Genomic DNA, 25,612 nt, shown 5'->3' with positions numbered 1-25,612 from the left:
TTGTTTTTTACCTCACATTTCATAACAGCTTATGATTGGTAATGCATTCAGAGTCCTTACAGGGAGCTGGATGTAGCCCAGTGGTACAGCGTTCGCTCGATGCACGGTCAGTGTGGGATCGATCCCCATCGGTGGGCCCATTGGGCTATTTCTTGTTCCAGCCAGTGCACCACGACTGGTATATCAAAGGCTGTCGTATGTACTACCCTGTTTGTGTGATGGTGCATATAAAAGATCCCTTGCTGCTAATCGGAAAGAGTAGCCCATGAAGTGGCGACAGTGGATTTTCTCTCTCAATATCTGTGTGGTCCTTAACCATATTTCCGACGCCATATAACCGTAAATAAAATGTGTTGAGTGCATCGTTAAATAAAACATGTCTTTCTTTCAGAGTCCTTACATTGCAGTTGAGCCCATTTTCCACAGGAGATATGAAAATGTGATGGGACATGTATTGCTTTAGCAGTACTCACAGAATGCTTGTTTTCCAGCTCTGTTTCATTGTACAGTCATATAATCAGCTAATGGATGACTCAGAATATTTAATTTGTGTTTAATTTTTAGCCATTTGTTCCATCTTCCGAGTCTATAATCAGCTATGATTCGGATGATTCAATGCTGTCAGAGGACTCTGAGAGAGAGGATACAGAGGATGAAGAGGAGGGAGATCGTCCAAAAACTCTGTAAGATTTTCTTCACGTAATACTGTAGATCATCAAATTAATGCGATCATAATATATATATTAATGCTAAAAATGTGAGTTTGTGTTATTCGCATTAATAATATTATGCATTTATTTCTATGTTTTGTATATATGTCCCATGTTATTAAAACATACACCCTCCTCAAAAAAAAAAAGTAAATAAAATTCTAATTAATTTATAAAATAGAACTGTAAAACAATTAATTGTAAGCAAGACAGACTAATTGTCAAATAGTCTAGCAAGTTATGTGTCACATAAAAAAAAAAACCCCCATTAAATTCTAATACATTTATAAAACAACTGGAGCACAAATCATCATAGATGAGACAGACTAATTGTCCAATAGTCCAGCAAGCTACCCTGTCAAAAGCCGACACGATCCATCGCGCATGAATTTCAGGATCTACAGTATTATATTGCAGAAAAATGAAAATGTGCATTACTCAGATGATTATGAGAGTTAATCGATGTTAAAAAAATATTTTGAAAGATATTAAACAATTCTGGCACATGATTTGTGTGTGATGAATATAGCAAGTACATTTAATATTATGATATCATGCAAGTGAAATATTACATGTACTCTTGCAAAACCTTTTTTCTCCCTCTCGCTTTTATCATTTTAAACAAATCTCATGCCAATTCTGTGAACACTTGGGTCTGAATTTACAAAGCGTGTAACTACATACATTTGCAATGCTCAAACACCTGCATTTAAAAAAAACAGGCTTCATAAATTCGGCTCTAGATGTTCAAAGAAACAAACAAACAAACTTTACCATTTACTCTTCCTATATCTAGGCTTCATTGATTTGAAATTGATGCAGTATTTACTGAGATACTAAACTGTTCAGTTTAACTTTATTTTCGTGCTTATATCCAATTAAGGTTCAGGCACGCTGTCCTGGGCACACACCTCAGCTATCTAGGCTGTCCATCCAGGACAGTGGGTGAGTTGTTAGTGAGAGAGAAGTCGGTGTAGTGGTCTTACACCTACACATTGAGTCATTAAAACTTGCTGTGGATGGGAGCCGGTACCAAGCTGTGAACCCAGTACCTACCAGCCTTTATGTCCGATGGCTTAACTACGACACCACCAAGGCTGGTGATACTAAACTATTATGAACCTGACTATGCCTTAATTAGGCCAGTGTGTTTGATTATGTACTCAGGCAGATATTTTGATTTCAGGTCACTGACGACAACCCACCAGCACGATGACCCCAACTCGTACACCTGGTGTCTGATCCGCTACGCTATAGCGCACCTCGTCCTACACAACCTCCATCTATTCTTACCTCACATAGGTATAGAGTTACAAGGTATGATTTGTATTTATATATATATATATATATATATATATATATATATATATATATATATATATATATATATATATATATATATATATATATATGTGCATCAGTCTGATGTTTTAAAATGAAGTAACTCACCTCATATTATACAAAGTAATGTTGTTATAGTTTGTGGCAAAACCCCCATCCCCCACCCCCCACCCCCCCCCACCCCACTTGCATGTTCGGTACTGCAGATAAAACGTCAGTGGCACCCTAAACAATGTCTTGTGTTACAATAGCATGGCCATTTACAGCTAATTGCAAAAAGCAGGACTTAACAATGACTTATCTAGCTTGACCTGACCTCGTTTGAATATATAATTCTTGCACATGGTATACTAGTTAGGTTACAGAGAAACACGTGTGATTGAGTGAGTACTAGTAATTCTTACTTGTGCACTTTTATTTTTGGTTCACACTTTGTAATCATACTAGACAAATAAAATGTTATCATGTCTTTTTTTTTTTTTTTGCAACTAATGCAAGATTACAGCTAATGCATTAATAAGTTCCTGTTTATATTTTTGTGAAAATAGCGGGGTTTGTCAACGTTGTGTTTTGTTTATGAAACTTGCCCATTAGGTGAAATGAAACTGAAAGCCACATAATCAACAATTATGTATTGTTTGAATTTAAGGGAGAATGGATCTCTTTATTGTTATTAAATAAAAACAATAATTCACTGTAATTAAGTTTGTGGCTTTGTTTTAACCGCAGCTTATTTAAAGGTGCGGTTTAGGTACCAACATTGTTCAGAACTTTGCCTAAAAACAAGGGTTGTGGTTTATACACCAGTGCATGTAATAGGCCCGGAAAATATGGTAGCTTCAAAAGTATGGGCCCTATTTCCTATATTTATTAAAGTTTTAATATATTTCAGAGCTTCCAAACTGCTCCCCTCTGCTGCATGCTGTGATGAAGACGCTGGAACAGTGGGATGAATACCTGCAGAACCGACTGGACCTGTTCTCCGGACCGCCAGATAACTACATTCCAGGACTCTTCTTCGACATAGACCAAACCATGCCGTCTACAAAATACCAGGCTTTACTCAACCCGTCTAACACACCATTCATGTACGTGTTATCTCTTTACTCATTTGTTTGTGTGTTTATTTGTTTATTTGTTCGTAACTTGTTCATTTATTGTTTCATTTGTTCATTAAATTATTCATTCATTCATTCATTCATTCATTCATTCATTCATTCATTCATTCATTCATTCATTCATTCATTCATTCTTTCATTCATTCATTCATTCTTTTATTCATTCATTTATTTTATTCATTCATTTATTCTTTCATTTATTCATTCATTCATTCATTCATTCATTCATTCTTTTATTCATTCATTTATTTTATTCATTCATTTATTTTATTCATTCATTCATTCATTCATTCATTCATTCATTCATTCATTCTTTTATTCATTCATTTATTTTATTCATTCATTTATTCATTTATATCTTCACATTTTATCACAATGTGTCTATTGTAAACGAAGCTATTTTAATGCAAAGATCATCTAAGTGCATAGCTACCTTATGTAATTACGGTGATCTTAACACTAAGATCACATCATCAAGTGGGGCCCTGGATTAATACTGCAACTTAAGATGCATAGGGCTTCTAGATTATGGTAGCTCCACTCCCATGGCTAGTGATATTCAATGTTGGGCTAGTAAATAACTACTATTGCCATGCCCGATGGCTAGTGAAAAACAAAAGGCATCAAATGTTGCAGTTAAGTCTATTTGTAAATATGAATATCCTGCCCCAATCCAACCCCCAATGTTAGTTTTTTTAAGCTCTATCTCCCTCTTTAGGTGACATATCTGATTATTACTATTATTTAGTAAAATTGTATTACAGTGTAACTTTAAGTAAATTTAAGTGAATTTTTAATTGTGGCAAGTAAATGTTTTAAATCACTGATCCCATGGCTAGTGGATTTTATAAGAATTCTACAAGCCCTGATGCACCTTTTTTAATAAATTAATATTTACTTGGTTTGCTTTTTTTTGAATGCTACTCTATAATATGATAAGTTATTCTAGAATAATATATGATATGTACATTATTACTGCATTATTATTGTTGTTAAAAATTAAATGTTACAAAATATAAAAATTGTCATTACAGAGCTGGCCAGACTACACTTCCAATAAAGCGTCTGTGGTTCCAGCTTGTAAAACAGGACTTCTTAAAGGATATATTTCTGAGGTATATCTACCGACGCAGGAAACTTATGGACGACAGTGAGGTCAGTTTGTATTGATGAAGATATTATCCACTTTTGTCTCATCTTTATGGAGAAAAAAGAAGACAGATATTAGTATTACTTTTCTGCTTATCTGATCTGAATTATTTCAACATGCTTATATACCACTCAGGTTTCGAGCATGTCTGTCCCGGGTCCCGCTCCTGGATAGCCAGGGGTCTGATCCGGGACAATTTTTTTTAAAGATTATTAAAGTCAAACAAAAAGGGGGATTTAATTATTTTAAATGTGCATCCAAAAGTAAACAAAAAACTAAAAAAAAAGAAATATAAAAGTATTCATTGAAGAGTGGGCATTTCCAAAAGAATTTTTTTTATTTAATTTTTAATTCATATTAGCCCTAAGGAGGTTGGAAATGGTGTGTGTGTGTGTGTGTGTGTGTGTGTGTGTGTGTGTGTGTGTGTGTGTGTGTACTTTTCTGCAGACAGCTACAAATGTACAATGATGACATCTTTTTGGGGGGTTTAACTCAACATTAAAGTTTCACGTTTCAATCTATTTCTCACAAACTATAAATCCTACATCAATGAAACTTTGTTTTTAATTGTACTTATAGATGTTGTTAATCACAATGTATGTAATATTTTGTTTTTAAATAATTAACAAAATTAAGATTTAATTTTTTTTTTTACCTGCATTGATGAACATCTCAACATTAAACACGTTTGTGATAAACGAGAAATTTAATTTGCAGAATTCTTGTTTTTAACCGTATTGCCCCCAGATATGATTGACAGTGTCGAGGGGTAAGGATATACACAGTCTTTTAAAATACAGTCTTTTAAAATCTCACTAGCAGTTATGGTCTTGGCTAGTCGCTTATTTTCAGTATTAACCTTAAGAATATCCACTAGAACACGGGGCAGAATCATCCTCAGTGGTAGAGCACTTGCCTGAGGTTCAGAGGGTCACAGGATTGATCACCCTCAATGGACTTGGAGTTTTTTCCTGCCCCAATCAGTTTTCCACGACTGGTATATACATTTATCATTCATTAAAGGCTTTTGTAGGAGATATCGCTGGCACTATAATTTGCTATATTCTCCTAGGAGATGTCGCTTCTTATAATCTTGATTGGTCAAATTTTAATCACAAGACAATGTTTTGTTACTGTGTATGTTTCAGTGCTAAACCTATCATTAGTGACGTCACGCCATTGTCGTTATGCTAGTTAACAAGTCTACCGCTGCCAAATATAGTTACATACAACCCACATTACTGACATTGTTTACAATTGTCGCAAATGAAAAGAATGATAATGGATGATAAACAGAATCCCCAACCCTCTCCCCCCCCCCCCATATCTTGTAATATCATGATTTATCAGCTCGTTCATAAAAGTATAAAAATCCTTGACAAGCCTCAGATTTCATACTTTTATCAACTCATGCTGATAAATTATGATATCACAAGACACTCAGGGAGTATCTTCTATATCTTGTATGTTGGAAAATACATATAAAAGATTCCATGATGGTTTTCAGTCGGAGTAGCCAGTGTGGTGACGGTGGGTTTCCTTTCTCTTGATCAAGTTTAGAAATAACAATGTATTAGACACTAAATAGCCATATTTTATGATGCGCTTATATGTCGTTGAACATTTCTTTCCTTTTAACTAGTCCACTAGTTTTACGACATTGAAAAATTATCAAGTAATAAAAATGTTTGCGAAAGTCCGATTAGTTTTGAGGGTTAAATGAAATAGCATATTTATTAATGCCCCAAAGAAGCTGGATATATTTTACCCCCTCCCCCTGAAAAAAAAAAAAAAAAAATTACATAGCAAAATCACTGTATAAACCTTGAACTATTTATTTAGGATTCTCTACGTACAAGTAGTTCTGACCAGACGGATCATGGCAGCAAGGTCGCAGACCCCATGAAGGTCGTTCACAAGGAACAGGACGTGATTGCAGCGTTTTCCAGTAACCAGGTAACTTGTACTACTAGACACTCAACTCAGACTCGATTAGATGTCTATAGTTAGTATTCCTAGGTCTTTGTATCCTAGACATTTCGTAACCAGTTAATGTTTTTTAATGGATATTCAACCCTGCCATTTGTTAGTAAATATTGTTAGTATTTTTCAATTTTTTTTTTTATTTTTTTTTTTTGTTGTTCTTTTGTCCCTTTCTGAAAGTTTTTCTTTATTAGATTTATAAAAAAAGACAGTATTTTATATTATTTTCTTAATCTTTATAATATTATATACTAAGCTGTTCCCAAATGTTAATCATTATGTTCAGAATATAACCAAAACCAAACAAAAGATTCAAAAGTAGTTTGCTCATTTCACACAAATTATAACATCTAGTTCACTGAAGCTTGGGTCACATGTGCATCTCATTGTTTGTTACAAAACTATTTAATTTTAATTTTTAAATTTTTAAAAGAAAATAAAACTATACATTTTACATTACAAAATTTAAAAAAAAGTGATAATTTTTATTTATTTAAGCCAATACCAAACCAGATTACATGTTTAACAGAATACAATTTGTGGGTATTTTCTTATATTTATATTTACTTAAGAGATCCTTCAACATGTATAACAGGTATGGTTCTTTTTAGCAGCAGATAAATAAATTTAAAGTAAAGCTGGAAAATTGTGAAAAAGCAGGGAAAGTTCAAGAAATGTTACTATTTTTAGTCACTTTTCCTTTTGTCAAACTCATTGTACATGTCATTTGTTTTCTCCTTTACAACTGTAGATCTATAATTTATGTGTTTTTGTAAAAAAAGAAAAAAAGAGGCTATATCGTGTATAATATAAAACAACTGATAATTTAATTCTAACCTTTTCTGTTCTGTTATTGCAGTGTCAAAATAAGATACATACTCATTTAATTTACACCTTTTGTGAGATTTAAACTTTTGTATCAGCATGAAATATCACGTTTTCACAAAATGTACATTTTATTTAATCCACGTTTGTTTTTTCAGTTGATATTAAAATACACATTCATATATGTTGTTTTAACAATAATATATCAAAGACCCATACGTGTAAGAGAATACATACATACTACATGTATATGTATGTTTTTTCACTGATGACAGTTGTGAAGTTTAAAAAATTGTTATTCCTTTTAAAAAATAATTAGAATTATGACAGGATTTATAATCGTCTTTACACTCAGAGTCTTCTCATATTTCTTAGCAAAGGTGGATTAAAGGAATTTTAAATTATAATACAATTGTAAATATAGTCATTTGTTTTGCCTTAATTTCTTTTTGTTTTTTTAATGACCCTTAAAAAGCATGTCTTTTTTTCATGTCCTTATTGTTGATATACCCCAACCGTGTGTTAGATTGTCCTCTTGTATATTATGTGCATTGTGTATTTTGTTTCCGACTCGGCACGTGGTTCTTGTATCCTGTGATTTGATGTCATTTTAATTTTGCATTTTCATAAGAGTGGAGTTTCGATGAAACTACATCAGGTATATATATACCAGTTGAAACATGTTGCTTCAGTTCACCACTTTTGTTTCATTTGCACTTTAGATTCCATTTCACGTTTTATACCTTGTTTTGACATCATTATACTTATAGCTTTAGATATTTGAGAATTCACTGTTTGAGAAGGCACTGCCTTTATTTCTTTTCTTTTTTTTCTTTTTTTTTTCTTTTTTTTTCTTCTCTTTTTGTGCATCTGTCTGACCATCAAAGGTTTTACTCAAATGGTATTTATTGTAGGTTTCAGAAAGTGAAAAATGAATCAAATTATTAAATTAAATGTAAAAATATTTAAAATCAAAATCATAAAAAATTAGCTGGTTATACGTTTCAAAAGTCTATCTCTTTCAAATAAATGTTTGATTCCTTGCTATTATTTAAAAAAAAATTAATTTCATACTTTGATATATTTATCTCATAATAACGATATACATGTAGACTATATATATGTATTGATACATTTTAAAAATAATAAAAGAGTACATTTGAGCACATTCCCATGTAGATATCAAATCGGAAGTGATCCATTTTGTAATCAGTTCTCACTGTTTTCTTTTTGTTTTTTTAGTTATGCATGTGTTTGTATTAAATCAATAATTTAAAGATTTTGAAACCATTGCTAAATCCAGGCCTCTACATTAACTTTCCCATCTAGGAGCCAGATGACACCTACATGTACTTGTATTTTTGATATAGATAGCATAAAATGTTTTAGTCGCCAAATGAAAACATTTGTCCCATATCCAACCAAATCAGTATCAATGTAGAGGGCTGAAATCTTGCATTAATTAGGATAGATTCCCATGCTATATTCTGATAACCGGCCTCCGTGGCGCAGTGTTTAAGCCATCAGACTACAGGCTGGTAGGTACAGGGTTCGCAGCCCGGTACCGGCTCCAATCCAGAGCGAGTTCTTAAGGGCTCAATGTGTAAGTGTAAGGCCACTATACCCTCTTCTCTCTCACTAACCAGCTAACAAACTAACTCACTGTCCTGGACAGACAGCCCAGATAGCTGAGGTGTGTGCCCAGGACAGCGTGCTTGAACCTTAATTGGATATAAGCACGAAAATAAGTTGAAATAAAATGAATGAATGAATTCTGATTAGCTTAATATAGTAGTGTACAATGACTATCATACTAATTATTGTTACCCAACAGATTGTTTCTTTGAACATTAGTATTCATTCTCTGAATCCTTGTAGTTGTCTTCTCGTTCTGACGGAAGTGAGATCTTATTGGCTATTCTACTTCATTTCTGTCAGTGGATCTGAAATGAACCAATGCCATTTCATTACCAGATGACCTTTCATTGTGATCGGTTATTACAAATGCCTGGAGTTGCTGGTAGGTTTATGCCAGCAGTGTTTTGATTGGTTATGATAGAAGGTCATCTGGATAGAAGATCATGTTGGATCTCCTAATGGAGACATGTGGAGTAGACATTTAGATTAGTGTCAGTCAGTTTTCTCCTTCCCAGATTTGAATACAGATAACTTAATTTTTATAGATAGATGAGTACATGTAGTTATGAAACGTGGAGTGGACAGTTAGATTGGTTTTAGACAAATTGCTCCTTTTCAGATTTCAATAGAAAGAACCTGATTTAAATAGATAGAAGACTACTTAAGATCCATCTGTTTTGATCACTCATAGTTTAACTTTTTTCTTTTGAATCTTCTTTCAATAAATACACGGGAAAAACCCAGGTTTTTTTATCCATACATGTAGTTAGTGAAGTCTTTCCTAAATTTATTTATCTTTAGTTCTACATTTAGTTATAACTTAACAGATTGATCAGTCTGTTTTGGGTTTTTTCTCCGTGGAAGATGTGTTTTAAAAATAAGATGTATAAATCTACTAGACTTTAGGTGTTAGCTAAATATATATACAGTATTTTCCATCTCACTTTGTTTTTCTAGTAGGTACGTCATATTCATTTTGAAGACCATTCATTGAGAAATTAATATACATACATTCTATTTTTGCCAAGTCTGTAGCCTGAGTGGTAACCTAATAAATATGTTTATATATTATGGTCTCATTCATAACACTTTTTACTGCATCATCATTGAAATTATATTGAAACATAACTGATAGATGCTCACGAGACTAAGCCATTTCCAGTCCTAGTAATATCTATCAGTAACTGAAAGCGAATCAAACCCAGACCATTGATGCATGGTTTTCTGATAGCTTTCTTTTCTTTTCAACATCACTTGTCCTCAAACTAGTGCATATTCCCATAAGGATAGTAGTCTTGGTTCGAACATCCCAAAAGCCAATGGGAAGAATCTTAGGCCATCCCATTGGCTGTTGGGATGTTCGAACCAGACTACTATCCTTAGGGGAATATGCACTAGTTTGAGGACAGGTGATGTATCTATAAAAGAGAAAACACTCCAAGTTTTATCCAATTTTATGAATGAATCTTTAAACAAGAATCAGCTCACTATTATCTTTATTGAATACATTGGGGTTTTATTGTGCGTTTAATCTGCTTAACATTTTGTCTTGTGGTTATTTACTTAGTTTAATGGTCTTTTTGTCAATGCAATTCTTATATATTTATGTGAAAAAACAGATTTGTTGTCACTTTAAATCATTTGACAATAGGGTAGGCCGCCATACCCTGTGAGCATTGAACCATGGGGTTCCATAGTTGTAAGTAAAGCTACCTGGACTGTTGGACTATTTTTATTTGTCCCGATAGACACCCTCAACCTTGTTAACCACAATTTTATCATTTTGGTAAATGTCCACCCTGTATATATATATTGTTTTTTACCCACTTTCCAAAATTATTTCTAATATAATTTGGTGAGTTTTAACTTGTGGTGGTTATTTAAGTCTTTTTAAGCTAAGAAAAAACAGGAATGGGGAATAATATTGCATCCATTAAACTGTGATGGGATTGCCATGGTTTTGATTTTAATTTATTGGAATGTGATGCGTTTTTGTGGCGTTTTGTTTTGTTTTACCTGCAGTCAAACCTGTCTATAAAGACCACCTAGTTTATATACGTCACAGATGGTCTTTTATGACAATTGGCCTCAATAATAGGTGCCTTAGCTAAACAGGTTGCCTATTAGACCAGGATGGCTATTAGAAGTGACCTTTGAAAATAGATGGCCTTTATTTAGAGATTTTGACAAAAAACATTCCCAAAAAGACATTCTATGCAAAGAGAATTTATCTGTAGTGCCTTTATAGTCAGGTGGTTTATATACTAGGTATTCTTTATGGACAGGTTTGATTGCACTTAAACCATCTTGATTTGAATTAATTTTTAATTTTTGTTGCCATGTCGAGAAAAGTGCAAGTTCCTATTTTTATGTTTATTGGTTGTAATGTATTGCACTGGTACATTTTAATATTTTTGAAGACTTGGTGATGGTAAATACCTCAAAATAAAGAGCATGTGTGCATCCAATGAATGAAAACGTCCAAGATCTGTGTCTTGAATAACATATTAAATTAGTTTCTATTTCATATGTTGATATCTAATCCAATTGAAATCGAAGGAGTGCATAATGTTGAAGGACATATTCAGGCAATTTTCGAAATTAAGACCTCAAGGCTATGCTTATTTTATAAGGTTTTTTTTTAATGCAAGATCTTGGTGGACATTGCTACTTTATATTTTGACCATAAATCTAACCATTTTCACTGTGTGTCCACATACATGTACATGTACATGTATACTCAACAACGAAAGTTTAGCTAATGTTAAAAGAAATGGCATAACATTTATAAATTAACCTATTTTTATTAATTAGTATTCACATCTGAAATATTTACCATTTACAAACAACATAAACTCATCAACCTTTGCCTTAACAAAACTGGAGGACCTGGTTTTAAAATTTAGACGTCGTAAAATATATTTGCTAAACTTTAGTTGTTGAGTATATATATCTTTTGATTCAACTGGTCAGGACACTGATAGCATAGAACAGAACATGGTGCTAATGCAGTTTGGTTCAAGTTTCTCCAATTTGCCTTCAATGCTTGAAACATTTAACGGATGCCTTTCATATTTGGTATGGAAGTTCATCAGACGACTCTTCCAACTTAACACACCCCAACCACATGAATATAACCCAATGGTACAGTGATTTGGGACTTGGTTAAAGTTGGCCAAATTGCTTTAACTCTAAATTCTTTAATGGGTGACTTTCATAGTCGGTGTATGTATGTTGATGAGGTGAATTGCACATCCTCAGATTCCTAACTGACCCCGAAGCTGTGGTATGTGCTATCCTGTCGGTGGGAAAGTGAATATAAAAGATACCTTGCTGCATTACAAAAAAATGTAGCAGGTTTCCTCTGATGACTACGTGTCAGAATTACCAAATGTTTGACATCCAATAGCTGATGATTAATCAATCATTGTGCTCTAGTGGTGTCGTTAAACAAAACAAACTTCCTGTCAAGGATTGTTCTCAGATTTGGTATGAGTATTCAGAAGGTGAGTTCTTCAACTACTCATCTCTCAGACCCATACATCTGATACTACTGTAAGGTCAAGGTCATTTTGAAGTTTTGTTAAAGCCATTCTAAATTAAATGATTGATTTTCATACAGATTTGTTTTTAATATGGTTGTGGGGTTCAAATTTTATTTTTCATTTTTCTTTTCTTTTTTTAATAACAGCCATTACAAAAAATAGAGTGAGCCTTTATCTTCAAGGCAGATATGGCCTAAATAATTTTTTATTATTTTATAATTTTGAATCCTTTCATGGATTGTGTTAATATTTGGTATAAAGTTTCTATAAGTGACATTCTTTCGTTATGTTCTTAAATGTGATACCAGAGCAAGACTGAAATTTGTTAACAAATAGAAATTAATTTTATTGTTGAAATAGTTTTAAGCTACAATCTACATGTACTTAGGAAAGCATTGTAATTTTAATTTTAATATGCCCTAAATGACATGGGCTTACAAAATGTTGTGAGAGTCTAGTGTTAAACTAATGTCCCTACCCACTTTTAACAAAAAAAGAAATAGCTAGCCCAAGTCCAATATTTTTAACATGCTCATATACCATTGGAGTTTCGAGCAGGTCTGTCCCAGGTCCCGTCTCTGGATAGCCAGTGACCCGACCCGGGACAGAATAAATAGCTAGCAGTTATTTTTTGATTGATTTGCTTTTATTTAATTTATTACGTAACATGCATGCCATCATGACTTTGCTATTCTATTTAAAATAATAATAATAATAATAAATTTTGTACATGTATTTTAAAAACAAAATTATGTAAAAAAAAAAAATGTTTATCATTAATACATTTTTTTAATTATTAATGACTTATAATACAGTATGGTACACAAACAATGTATGTCATAGAATATGGTTAATTTAAATACATCTAAAGTACTAATCCTGTATTTTGGCTACTGTAATTAATTTACATGTTGTATTTAAGATTCTTCTATGACAGTTCATCTGTCACTTTTATCATATTTATTTATATATTGGTCTGTCCATCCCTCTGTCATTCCATCTGTTTTAATATACAGGTCAGGTCACACCTTTGTCCTTCACACCAAGTTTTATGATCACCAAGTTTTATGATCATCACACCAAATTTTATTAAATGTTTTATTTTCATATTTGATATTAGTTGGGAAAATGTTTTTAAATCAATTGATTTGAGAAAAATAATATTAAATTACATTATTTGCAATGCTTTATTGGAAGTTAAATGTATTTAAATGTTGTACCTTTTCTGTAATGTTTCTTATGTTATTTTAGTTTTTATGGTTATTAGATGTTGTTTATTTTCATCCTTCATTTGGTTGTATGTGTAAAAAATATATATAATACTAATAAATAAATAAATAAATAAATAAATAAATACATATAAAAGGAAAAAACCCACCAACAACTGGTTCATGCATATGTATACAGACTAAACATTTGTTGTAATAGATGTCCTATAAGCCTATATGTAAACAATATTTTTATGGTTTGGAATTTTTGTTTGTTTTATTTTATAATTTGTAAATCAGTCTTTAATGTATGAATTTTCTTTATTAATTATTTTTACTATTTTTGCTTATTACATTTAATTTAAAAAAGAAAGAAAGAAAAAATGCAAACTGTTTTCACATTGGTATAATAATTGAAAATAATATTGTTACATATTACATTTACTTCAAGTATTTGAAAGTATTCTACAAAGAATTTAATTGTTCAGTGAAGTAATTTTTATTACAAACATGTATTAGTACTATGCCAGAATGTTATATAATATACAAGTATATCATTGCATCCATATATTTTAGTAGATACATTTTTTTTTAATAGTTATATAAGATTTTCTGCTTCATTTGCAGGCAAACTTCAACTGCATCGCCTTGGCAACTCAAAAAGAGCTAGTTGAGTTGGACATCGGCGCCATACTTCATCCACCTCTCTGGCTCGAAGATGAAACGGAGTACGATATAGAATGTATTAGGAAGTAAGTGATGTCCTGTGTCATAGTTTACATTTTGCGTTTGTTACCCAAAGCACGATATAGAATGTATTAGGAAGTATAAGTGATGAAACATCATTACTCTGTTACCCAAAGCACGATATAGAATGTATTAGGAAGTATAAGTGATGAAACGTCATTACTCTGTTACCCAAAGCACGATATAGAATGTATTAGGAAGTATAAGTGATGAAATTACTCTGTTACCCAAAGCACGATATAGAATGTATTAGGAAGTATAAGTGATGAAACGTCATTACTCTGTTACCCAAAGCACGATATAGAATGTATTAGGAAGTATAAGTGATGAAACGTCATTACTCTGTTACCCAAAGCACGATATAGAATGTATTAGGAAGTATAAGTGATGAAACGTCATTACTCTGTTACCCAAAGCACGCTATAGAATGTATTAGGAAGTATAAGTGATGAAACGTCATTACTCTGTTACCCAAAGCACGGTATAGAATGTATTAGGAAGTATAAGTGATGAAATTACTCTGTTACCCAAAGCACGATATAGAATGTATTAGGAAGTATAAGTGATGAAACGTCATTACTCTGTTACCCAAAGCACGCTATAGAATGTATTAGGAAGTATAAGTGATGAAACGTCATTACTCTGTTACCCAAAGCACGATATAGAATGTATTAGGAAGTATAAGTGATGAAACGTCATTACTCTGTTACCCAAAGCACGATATAGAATGTATTAGGAAGTATAAGTGATGAAACGTCATTACTCTGTTACCCAAAGCACGATATAGAATGTATTAGGAAGTATAAGTGATGAAACGTCATTACTCTGTTACCCAAAGCACGATATAGAATGTATTAGGAAGTATAAGTGATGAAACGTCATTACTCTGTTACCCAAGTGATGAAACATCATTACTCTGTTACCCAAACACGATATAGAATGTATTAGGAAGTATAAGTGATGAAACGTCATTACTCTGTTACCCAAAGCACAATATTGAATATATTAGGAAGTATAAGTGATGAAACGTCATTACTCTGTTACCCAAAGCACGATATAGAATGTATTAGGAAGTATAAGTGATGAAACGTCATTACTCTGTTACCCAAAGCACGATATAGAATGTATTAGGAAGTATAAGTGATGAAACGTCATTACTCTGTTACCCAAAACACGATATAGAATGTATTAGGAAGTATAAGTGATGAAACATCATTACTCTGTTACCCAAAGCACGATATAGAATGTATTAGGAAGTATAAGTGATGAAACGTCATTACTCTGTTACCCAAAGCACTATATAGAATGTATTAGGAAGTATAAGTGATGAAACGTCATTACTCTGTTACCCAAAGCACGATATAGAATGTATTAGGAAGTATAAGTGATGAAACGTCATTACTCTGTTACCCAAAGCACGATATAGAATGTATTAGGAAGTATAAGTGATGAAACGTCATTACTCTGTTACCCAAAGCACGATATAGAATGTATTAGGAAGTATAAGTGATGAAACGTCATTACTCTGTTACCCAAAGCACGGTATAGAATGTATTAGGAAGTATAAGTGATGAAATTACTCTGTTACCCAAAGCACGATATAGAATGTATTAGGAAGTATAAGTGATGAAACGTCATTACTCTGTTACCCAAAGCACGCTATAGAATGTATTAGGAAGTATAAGTGATGAAACATCATTACTCTGTTACCCAAAGCACGATATAGAATGTATTAGGAAGTATAAGTGATGAAACGTCATTACTCTGTTACCCAAAGCACGATATAGAATGTATTAGGAAGTATAAGTGATGAAACGTCATTACTCTGTTACCCAAAGCACGGTATAGAATGTATTAGGAAGTATAAGTGATGAAACGTCATTACTCTGTTACCCAAAGCACGATATTGAATGTATTAGGAAGTATAAGTGATGAAACGTCATTACTCTGTTACCCAAAACACGATATAGAATGTATTAGGAAGTATAAGTGATGAAACGTCATTACTCTGTTACCCAAAGCACAATATTGAATATATTAGGAAGTATAAGTGATGAAACGTCATTACTCTGTTACCCAAAACACGATATAGAATGTATTAGGAAGTATAAGTGATGAAACGTCATTACTCTGTTACCCAAAGCACAATATTGAATATATTAGGAAGTATAAGTGATGAAACGTCATTACTCTGTTACCCAAAACACGATATAGAATGTATTAGGAAGTATAAGTGATGAAACATCATTACTCTGTTACCCAAAGCACGATATAGAATGTATTAGGAAGTATAAGTGATGAAACATCATTACTCTGTTACCCAAAGCACGATATAGAATGTATTAGGAAGTATAAGTGATGAAATTACTCTGTTACCCAAAGCACGATATAGAATGTATTAGGAAGTATAAGTGATGAAACGTCATTACTCTGTTACCCAAAGCACGATATAGAATGTATTAGGAAGTAAGTGATGAAACGTCATTACTCTGTTACCCAAAACACGATATAGAATGTATTAGGAAGTATAAGTGATGAAACGTCATTACTCTGTTACCCAAAACACGATATAGAATGTATTAGGAAGTATAAGTGATGAAACGTCATTACTCTGTTACCCAAAGCACAATATTGAATATATTAGGAAGTATAAGTGATGAAACATCATTACTCTGTTACCCAAAACACGATATAGAATGTATTAGGAAGTATAAGTGATGAAACGTCATTACTCTGTTACCCAAAGCACAATATTGAATATATTAGGAAGTATAAGTGATGAAACGTCATTACTCTGTTACCCAAAACACGATATAGAATGTATTAGGAAGTATAAGTGATGAAACATCATTACTCTGTTACCCAAAGCACGATATAGAATGTATTAGGAAGTATAAGTGATGAAACGTCATTACTCTGTTACCCAAAGCACGATATAGAATGTATTAGGAAGTAAGTGATGAAACGTCATTACTCTGTTACCCAAAACACGATATAGAATGTATTAGGAAGTATAAGTGATGAAACGTCATTACTCTGTTACCCAAAACACGATATAGAATGTATTAGGAAGTATAAGTGATGAAACGTCATTACTCTGTTACCCAAAGCACAATATTGAATATATTAGGAAGTATAAGTGATGAAACATCATTACTCTGTTACCCAAAGCACGATATAGAATGTATTAGGAAGTATAAGTGATGAAACGTCATTACTCTGTTACCCAAAGCACGATATAGAATGTATTAGGAAGTATAAGTGATGAAACGTCATTACTCTGTTACCCAAAGCACGATATAGAATGTATTAGGAAGTATAAGTGATGAAACGTCATTACTCTGTTACCCAAAGCACGATATAGAATGTATTAGGAAGTATAAGTGATGAAACGTCATTACTCTGTTACCCAAAGCACTATATAGAATGTATTAGGAAGTATAAGTGATGAAATTACTCTGTTACCCAAAGCACGATATAGAATGTATTAGGAAGTATAAGTGATGAAACGTCATTACTCTGTTACCCAAAGCACGATATAGAATGTATTAGGAAGTATAAGTGATGAAACGTCATTACTCTGTTACCCAAAGCACAATATTGAATATATTAGGAAGTATAAGTGATGAAACGTCATTACTCTGTTACCCAAAGCACGATATAGAATGTATTAGGAAGTATAAGTGATGAAATTACTCTGTTACCCAAAGCACGATATAGAATGTATTAGGAAGTATAAGTGATGAAACGTCATTACTCTGTTACCCAAAGCACGATATAGAATGTATTAGGAAATAAGTGATGAAACGTCATTACTCTGTTACCCAAAGCACGATATAGAATGTATTAGGAAGTATAAGTGATGAAACATCATTACTCTGTTACCCAAAGCACGATATAGAATGTATTAGGAAGTAAGTGATGTCATGGGTCATACATGTAGTTTACCAATTAGACAAAATACAATATAGAATAGTTTAGGACGTAAGAAAAGAATTATTATAGGGTCTATACTACCAAATCAAATCCCATAGACGACAATAGTAACATATGTGGCTAAAACTCCTACCTGCAGCGTATCAATTGACATAAACACCACGGATATGCTCATTTCTGAGATAACGGGTAGTGTCTATTCGAGTACTCTTTTTTTTTTTTACAGGTTCCCCATACATGTTTGAAGCACATGGCTACTTTACACAGTGGTACTAGATGAAATAAAATTGCATACATTTTTTGCCCGTATGAAACTTCTTTTTTTTTTACAACCAACACACATTTATCACCAGTCACAGGACTTGTGGTATTCACTTCTCTATCAAAAGTTGGGTGCACCTCGAACTTTGACCTAGCTGGAAGTTATTTGGTTTAGTACTACCTATACTGCTACTAGCATAATAAAAACCTATCTTAATGTTTTCCTGTTTGATGATGTAGGTCATCAGTTACAATGAACATTTACTGTAGATCTGAAGTGGTTTATAACTTAAGTAAGCCATAAGGGTCGATTCCATGCATTCTGAAACATCTATCAACATACGTTCACTCACCAACAATCTCCAGAGGATGGATGGCGGACTGGTCACCAACATCATCATTCCCTCTTACCCTATCCTGTCACTTCTTCCCTTATCCCAACCTAGCTTCTTCATTAACATCTAAATATCGGTACCCATAAATGCTGCATGGATAACCCTGGGATGGACGGGATGGGGGAGCAACGCCGTGAAAGGGTGCGTTAGGGCGTAGGCAGTCCTGGTCAATAGGATGCTTGGTAGGAGGCCTTTCACCCCCCCCCCCCCCTTTCAGTACACCCCTCTTCCCCTCCCCCCCCCCCCTTTTCGGTACACCCCTCCCATTGAAATCCGGTCCGGCGACCTTGGGTGTTTGAGCATACACCAGACTGGGCACAAGGCACACCCCTTTGGTAACATTTCCTCCAGTGCTTTAAATTATATAAATATTTTAATATATTAAAGTTAATATTATTTTGAAATATACTGTTTATAGCAGCCTGACTGAAAAATGCACCAACTAATATAATTTATTACAATAATACATTTTTAGGCGTCTTTAAATTATTTAACCACCGTATCTTCCATTTTATATACTTATTAGGCATTAATATCTAAATTTCAAAATTGTCCCTTTCATTTTTCAACACCCACATCCCCCTTCCTGTCCCAGAATTGGACACTGACAAAGTCAGAGGCCAAGCCTGGGATGGGTGTGCCTGAACCTTAAGTGGATATGGGCACGTAAAACGAGTTCCCATCCCCCGTCCCCATGCATTGTTAAACTGCTGTTGTTACATGTATCGTTGAAATAAGATCACATGTAGTCAGCATTACAGTTGGCACATGAAAGCTTTACAGCGTTTTCATAAAGAAATTGTACGATTGTTGTAAGTACCCCTTCTACTGATTAAAATATGTGCTAAATAGAGGATTTGTCACGAGTGTTTTTTTAATATGGAAAATATCAACCGAGTCTATGTTGATCGGTATTTGTAGAGGCTCTGCTGAGACAAATACCATTAACTAGACGAGGTTGATATTTTGCATAATAAAAAACACAAGTAGCTAATTCTATTTATCCTATAACACTTCTAAAATAACATTTTCATTTGATATTTAGTCAGTTACAGTACTAAGGTCACCTCCATCGATAATATGATGTCATCACAATTTGCACAAATTACTTTGATGTCATGCACTATAACTAAATCTTATGAAAACAGTATGCTCAGGTATACAGGTCTTAATGGCTTTCAAACAAATGACCCATTCACAGCAAAACGTTATTACCTAGAGACCTTGAAAATTTGCATATAGTATGATATACCTTGAAATTTGCATACCATTATTAACCGGGTTAATACACTAAATTATCACATGGGTTTATGACATGGATATCATAGGTAAGTTATGTTCTACAAAGTAATATGAAAGATCATTTGTTGCATTTAAGTAGGAATAGCATATGTGGTGGCATCAGGTTTCCAAGCCAGTTCTTCTTTCTACCAGACGGGGCATGGATCATCTAGACCAAGTGACACAGTAACCATGTATTGGTCACAAAATATTCACTGTTTAAAATGTGCTGAGTTGTTGTTTAAAACAGAATTTTAACCCAAAAAAATGCTTTGTTTGTTTACATATGGTAAAGGCTCATGTTTTTGCGATGTCAGTTTGACTTATGCACATACCTGTTAGGGGACCATATACCTGTTAATGCTGGACTTGTTGCTATTTGTTATTCAGTCCCAACCCGACACCACAAGATTCGCCCGAGTTCATGGTTGTCCAGACTCCACAAGACAATCCCCAGCAGACATACAGTGGGACCCAGACACCAGGAACCCCCTACTACCCCAGCACCCCCCAGTCATTCCACACCAGCTCTTCCTTCTACCAGACAGGGCGAGGATCATCTGTGGTAGGTGCCTTTTACTGTTACTTTATAACAGTTGATAAAAAAGTATTCACTTGGTAAATGTGACATTGACATATTCTGAATTGGTTACTTTTCTTGTTTTTGTCTTCAATGCACCAAAGCTAAAATGATGGTAATATTTTACTCTTTTTTTTTTCTATGTTTTTCCCCCTGTCTTTTTAAATAACAGTTCATGCAAAATGTGTACTAACTCAGTTAAATTATGTTGGGAATAACACATGGTGTCCTATTAAGCTTTTGGGTTTTTTTTCTATCTTCCAATCAATGGTAACTATCACGATCATAGCATTTGTAGGTAACTCTCACGATCATAGCAGGTTTGTAGGTAACTCAAAATCATAGCATGTGTAGGGTAACTCAACATCATAGCATTTGTAGGTAACTCAACATCATAGCATTTGTAGGTAACTCAAAATCATAGCATTTGCAGGTAACTCAACATCATAGTATTTGTAGGTAACTCAAAATTATAGCATTTGCTCTCCATCTGTTGGAAAGTCATATAAAAAGATGTATAGCTGGTGGGGAGGGCAGTTTATGCATTAAAGGGTATTTCAAGGGTTTCTTGTTGCATACTCTTTACCTTTACACAGTAGAACATTAAAATTAAATTGTGTTAACATTTACCACAGATCTGACACATAACAGCCAGTTATGTTGTAAGTAACATTCTGAGTTGATATTTATGTGTACGGCATACTATTAAAAGAGTGGATGTGATGAATTTCCTATTAATTGACCTCTGTTTTATTATATTATGGTCACAGGGGTCCAAAGAGGTAAGCAAAATCTAAGGATTGTATTGGTCTGTGGCCACTTTCTCACTAACATTCAGTCATATAATATAATAATATTTATATATTAAACTAACAACCAAATATATAAAGAGAATATTTAATATATAACAGAATCTATATAGAGGATATTTTATGTTTTTTGTCAAATATGATTTATATCTCATCAAGTGAAGTTTGCAATCATATCTCACAATATGATATGATTGCAAACTTCACTGAGATGAAATATAAATCATATTTGACAAAAACATGACATTTTCTATTTATTATATAACTTTTGGCAGTTTACCTTTGTTTTTAAAATGCCAGCAGCAAAATTCTTCCGGCTTTCTTACAGTGAAGATAACACTTTCTACAGTGATTGGTAACACTTTTATTTCACTGATATTTTAAGATATTTCAGGGCCATTCCATGGTATTTGGTCCATGGGTGTGGAAATTTCAAAATGATCTTTTAAACTAAGTTTTTATTATAACTTACAGTTAACACCCTTAACATTAAACAAATATACTTTTATTGCCAATTTACTTATGTTTTATGGGTTTTAATGACGGTTTAATTTGAAAAAAAAATTTTGTAAGCCAGGACGTGACATTTGGGTTTTTTTGTAATATTTCATTACTGTTATGTCAATATTAAAAGTTAGGTATCAGGACATCATATCTAAAATATACTACATATGAAAATACTACTTTGCTTTCTTTCATATCATAATTAGTATATTAAATTATTTTTCAAAATATATAATGTCACGTCCTGGCTGATTTGACATATAAAAATTAGTTTTATTTAAAAACTATTTTTCATAAATAAAAATCATTTTAATTCTCCTCCTTCTCAGCGTTCCAAGTATAAATAAAAGGTATAATGATGACTGGTTGTATTAAATGATTAAAATAACCACCTCAAACTTTGAGCCAGGACGTGACATTCAAGATGGCAGGTTAAATTTAGTAAAGATTAAAAATGTATTAAATCTCTCTATATCGAGAAATCGGCAAAACTGACTAGATAATGCACCTAAAAGAAATTACTTTTATTTTCAATATTTTTGCCCTCACCATCAATAATCAGAAACAGAAAAACTGACGTTCGGGGAAGCATGTTCAAATATTTAACATAGATTTATGTTGATACAAAAATACTATTATCAGTTAATTCTATGCTGCTATATTTTGACCAAACAGTGAATTATTGATAATCCACCAATTTAAAGAATATTGTATTTATACCAAATGTGAATCCAAACTGGTGTACACATACATGTACATGTACAATAAATATTGTGTCAAAGAATTGTTCAAATACAATGTGCTGCTAAAATCTTTATTCCTTGGCAGATACAGGTATCCAAACATGAATTGGAATATATAAACTAACATTCCTTCAGTGAATGTTGTAATTGATTAAGATACATACACCGTCCTCGTGGCATCGTGGTTAGGCCATCAGTCTACAGGCTGGTAGGTACTGGGTTCGGATCCCAGTCGAGGCATGGGATTTTTAATCCAGATACCGACTCCAAACCCTGAGTGAGTGCTCCACAATGCTCAATGGGTAAGTGTAAACCACTTGCACCGACCAGTGATCCATAACTGGTTCAACAAAGGCCATGGTTTGTGCTATCCTGCCTGTGGGAAGTGCAAATAAAAGATCCCTTGCTGCTAATCGGAAAGAGTAGTCCATGTAGTGGCGACAGCGCGTTTCCTCTCAATATCTGTGTGGTCCTTAACCATATGTCTGACGCCATATAACCGTAAATAAAATGTGTTGAGTGCGTCGTTAAATAAAACATTTCTTTCTTTGATTAAGATACATGTTGAAGATAAAACTTGGGTTGGGGGGAATTCAAATAAATTGTGTTGTTGAGATTTTTGCTATTGACTAGTATTGTCAACCATCAACACTGTTACAGTTTATATTAATATACATTTTTGACAGTTTGGCCTATCAGATAATGATGAACAGAAAGAAGAAACTGTCCAAAAGCTATAATTTCTTTACTGACTTGGGTTCATATTTTGAATTCCAATTAAATCAGATGATCATAAAAATACCAACAAAAGGTAAAATATAATATATTAATTCTAAAATATTGATAAATTGCAATCAAGAATTCTACATACTTAAATGTCTTGCCTACCATAAACATATTCAGTATCATTGATAGTGCATCTGCATGTTAAAAATGTTTTTAAAACATTTTTAAAAATTAAACATCAAACAATTAAATTAAAATTTTAAAATAATAAAGTTGAAAAACAAATTTTGACATGCATTGAGGTGAACATTCATAGATAGAACTATAAATGAAACTCTACTGATGCAGGACATGTGATTTATGAGAAATGTAGCTACATTTGTACAATCATTGTTGAGCTAAATGCAAAAGTTAATGCTGTAGCCAATGAAAACGTTTTTGTACCTATACTTTATCTTTTTAGTTTGTACATGTATTGTAATGGTAAAACAAAAATAACCAGACTTAGCAACATCAGGATAAATAATCTTGTTGACAGTTGGTATGATTTCTGGTTATAATAGTATATTATATGAATATTGTATGAGAATGGTTTTTTTGCACAATGACAGTTCAATTAATTAGGATTTTATGCACTTATTTTTATGATAAAACCACTTAAAACAAGTAAATATCATTGATTTCATAAACTAACAGTGTTTCATTATTAGTATTTGATATACATATCATTTATTAGTTGTATAAGTGAACTGGACAAAAAGTCACGTCCTTGCTCGTCACGTCCTAGCTCCAACTGAAATTTTAAAAAGTAAATGTTACATTATAAAGAATATTTTTTTAGTAAATTGCTATACAGCATTTAGAAATAGACTGGATATTGTGTTAAACAGTGTATTTCAATAAGCAAACATTATATCAGGAGAGCAGAGTTTTGGAATTGACTGCAGTGTTAAAAAGTTATGTCCATTTTCGTCACGTCCTGGCACATTTTACTTTTCACTTTATAAGTTTTTTTTTTTATAAAAAACAAAATTAGGCCTGACATGCTTGTACTACTATATGTAATGAGTCTATAAATGATAAAACTGCATTTCAATTTTAAAATAATTTTTAGTGAAGGAGATCGTAAGAGTCAGAATGTCACGTCCTGGCTTAAATCATTACCACGAAATGGCCCTCAACACTAAATGTTATATGAATGTTATATAATAAGTCCATTTATTAAATGATAAAAAAAAGCAAGTGATAGTAGCATTCCAATTAATAAGATAACATTGTCACTGGGCATCAGCTTCTTTGACTGAAATCACCGGCCTCAGTGGGGCAGTGGTTACGCCATTGGACTACAGGCTGGTATGTACAGGGCTCACAGCCCGGTACCAGCTCTAACCCAGAGCGAGTTCTTAAGGGCTCGATGGGTAGGTGTAAGGCCACTACACCCTCTTCTTTCTCACTAACCACTTTTTTTTCTCATTCCAACCAGTGCACCACAACTGGACAAAGGCTGTGGTATGTGCTTTCCTGTCTGTGGGAAAGTGCATATAAAAGATCTCTTTCTGCATTAGGAAAAATGTAGCGGGTTTCCTCTGATGACTACGAGTCAGAATTATAAAATGTTTGACATCCAATAGCCTATGATTAATTAATCAATGTGCTCCAGTGGTGTCATTAAACAAAACAAACTTCTTCTTTTTTTAAATGCTGTGAATATTGCCCCAAGCCTCAGTGACTTATAATGATATTCAGAATTTTGATTCATCATAACATAACCATAAATAAAATGTGTTGAGTGCGGTGTTAAATAAAATATTTCATTCATTAACTATTGTGATGGGACAACGTCACAGTAAAACGTAATGTTATCCTTTGATAAACCTCAGAAAATGTCATCACATACATGTCAACTGGGACATCATTATGTAAAACGGGTCATGGAAAGGACATTAGAAACTGATTTTTGTGTATTTTAACCAAATATGGTGTGTTTCAGGCGCGTGTGCAGGAATTTTAGCATGGGGGTAGACTATAACAAGCAAATTTGATAGAGGAGTGGGTTTAAGAGTAATAATTAAGACATGCTGATTGTGCTAACTGTGGCATACATGTATTACC

At 33.0% G+C, this 25,612-nt stretch overlaps 1 protein-coding gene across 2 annotated transcripts in view; it reads left to right on the top strand.

The window, feature by feature from the left end:
• The window catches only part of LOC121386723 (dmX-like protein 2), a 158,103-nt gene that overhangs the window by 106,228 nt on the left and 26,263 nt on the right, over positions 1–25,612 (top strand). Inside the window, exons 34-42 of one of the 2 annotated variants that reach the window (XM_041517719.1) lie at positions 565–683; positions 1,897–2,027; positions 2,944–3,139; positions 4,204–4,324; positions 6,162–6,275; positions 7,759–7,785; positions 14,146–14,270; positions 20,529–20,703; positions 21,489–21,500. In XM_041517719.1, the coding sequence (XP_041373653.1) occupies positions 565–683; positions 1,897–2,027; positions 2,944–3,139; positions 4,204–4,324; positions 6,162–6,275; positions 7,759–7,785; positions 14,146–14,270; positions 20,529–20,703; positions 21,489–21,500 (1,020 nt within the window). The remainder of the gene's footprint in view (positions 1–564; positions 684–1,896; positions 2,028–2,943; positions 3,140–4,203; positions 4,325–6,161; positions 6,276–7,758; positions 7,786–14,145; positions 14,271–20,528; positions 20,704–21,488; positions 21,501–25,612) is intronic. The other variant, XM_041517726.1, reaches the window with a different exon arrangement.

This window comes from Gigantopelta aegis, chromosome 2 (genome assembly GCF_016097555.1).
Source record: "Gigantopelta aegis isolate Gae_Host chromosome 2, Gae_host_genome, whole genome shotgun sequence".
Classification (NCBI taxonomy): domain Eukaryota; kingdom Metazoa; phylum Mollusca; class Gastropoda; order Neomphalida; family Peltospiridae; genus Gigantopelta; species Gigantopelta aegis.
The sequence above is the reverse complement of the archived record's forward strand: the minus strand, read 5'-3'. Positions and strand labels throughout refer to the sequence as shown.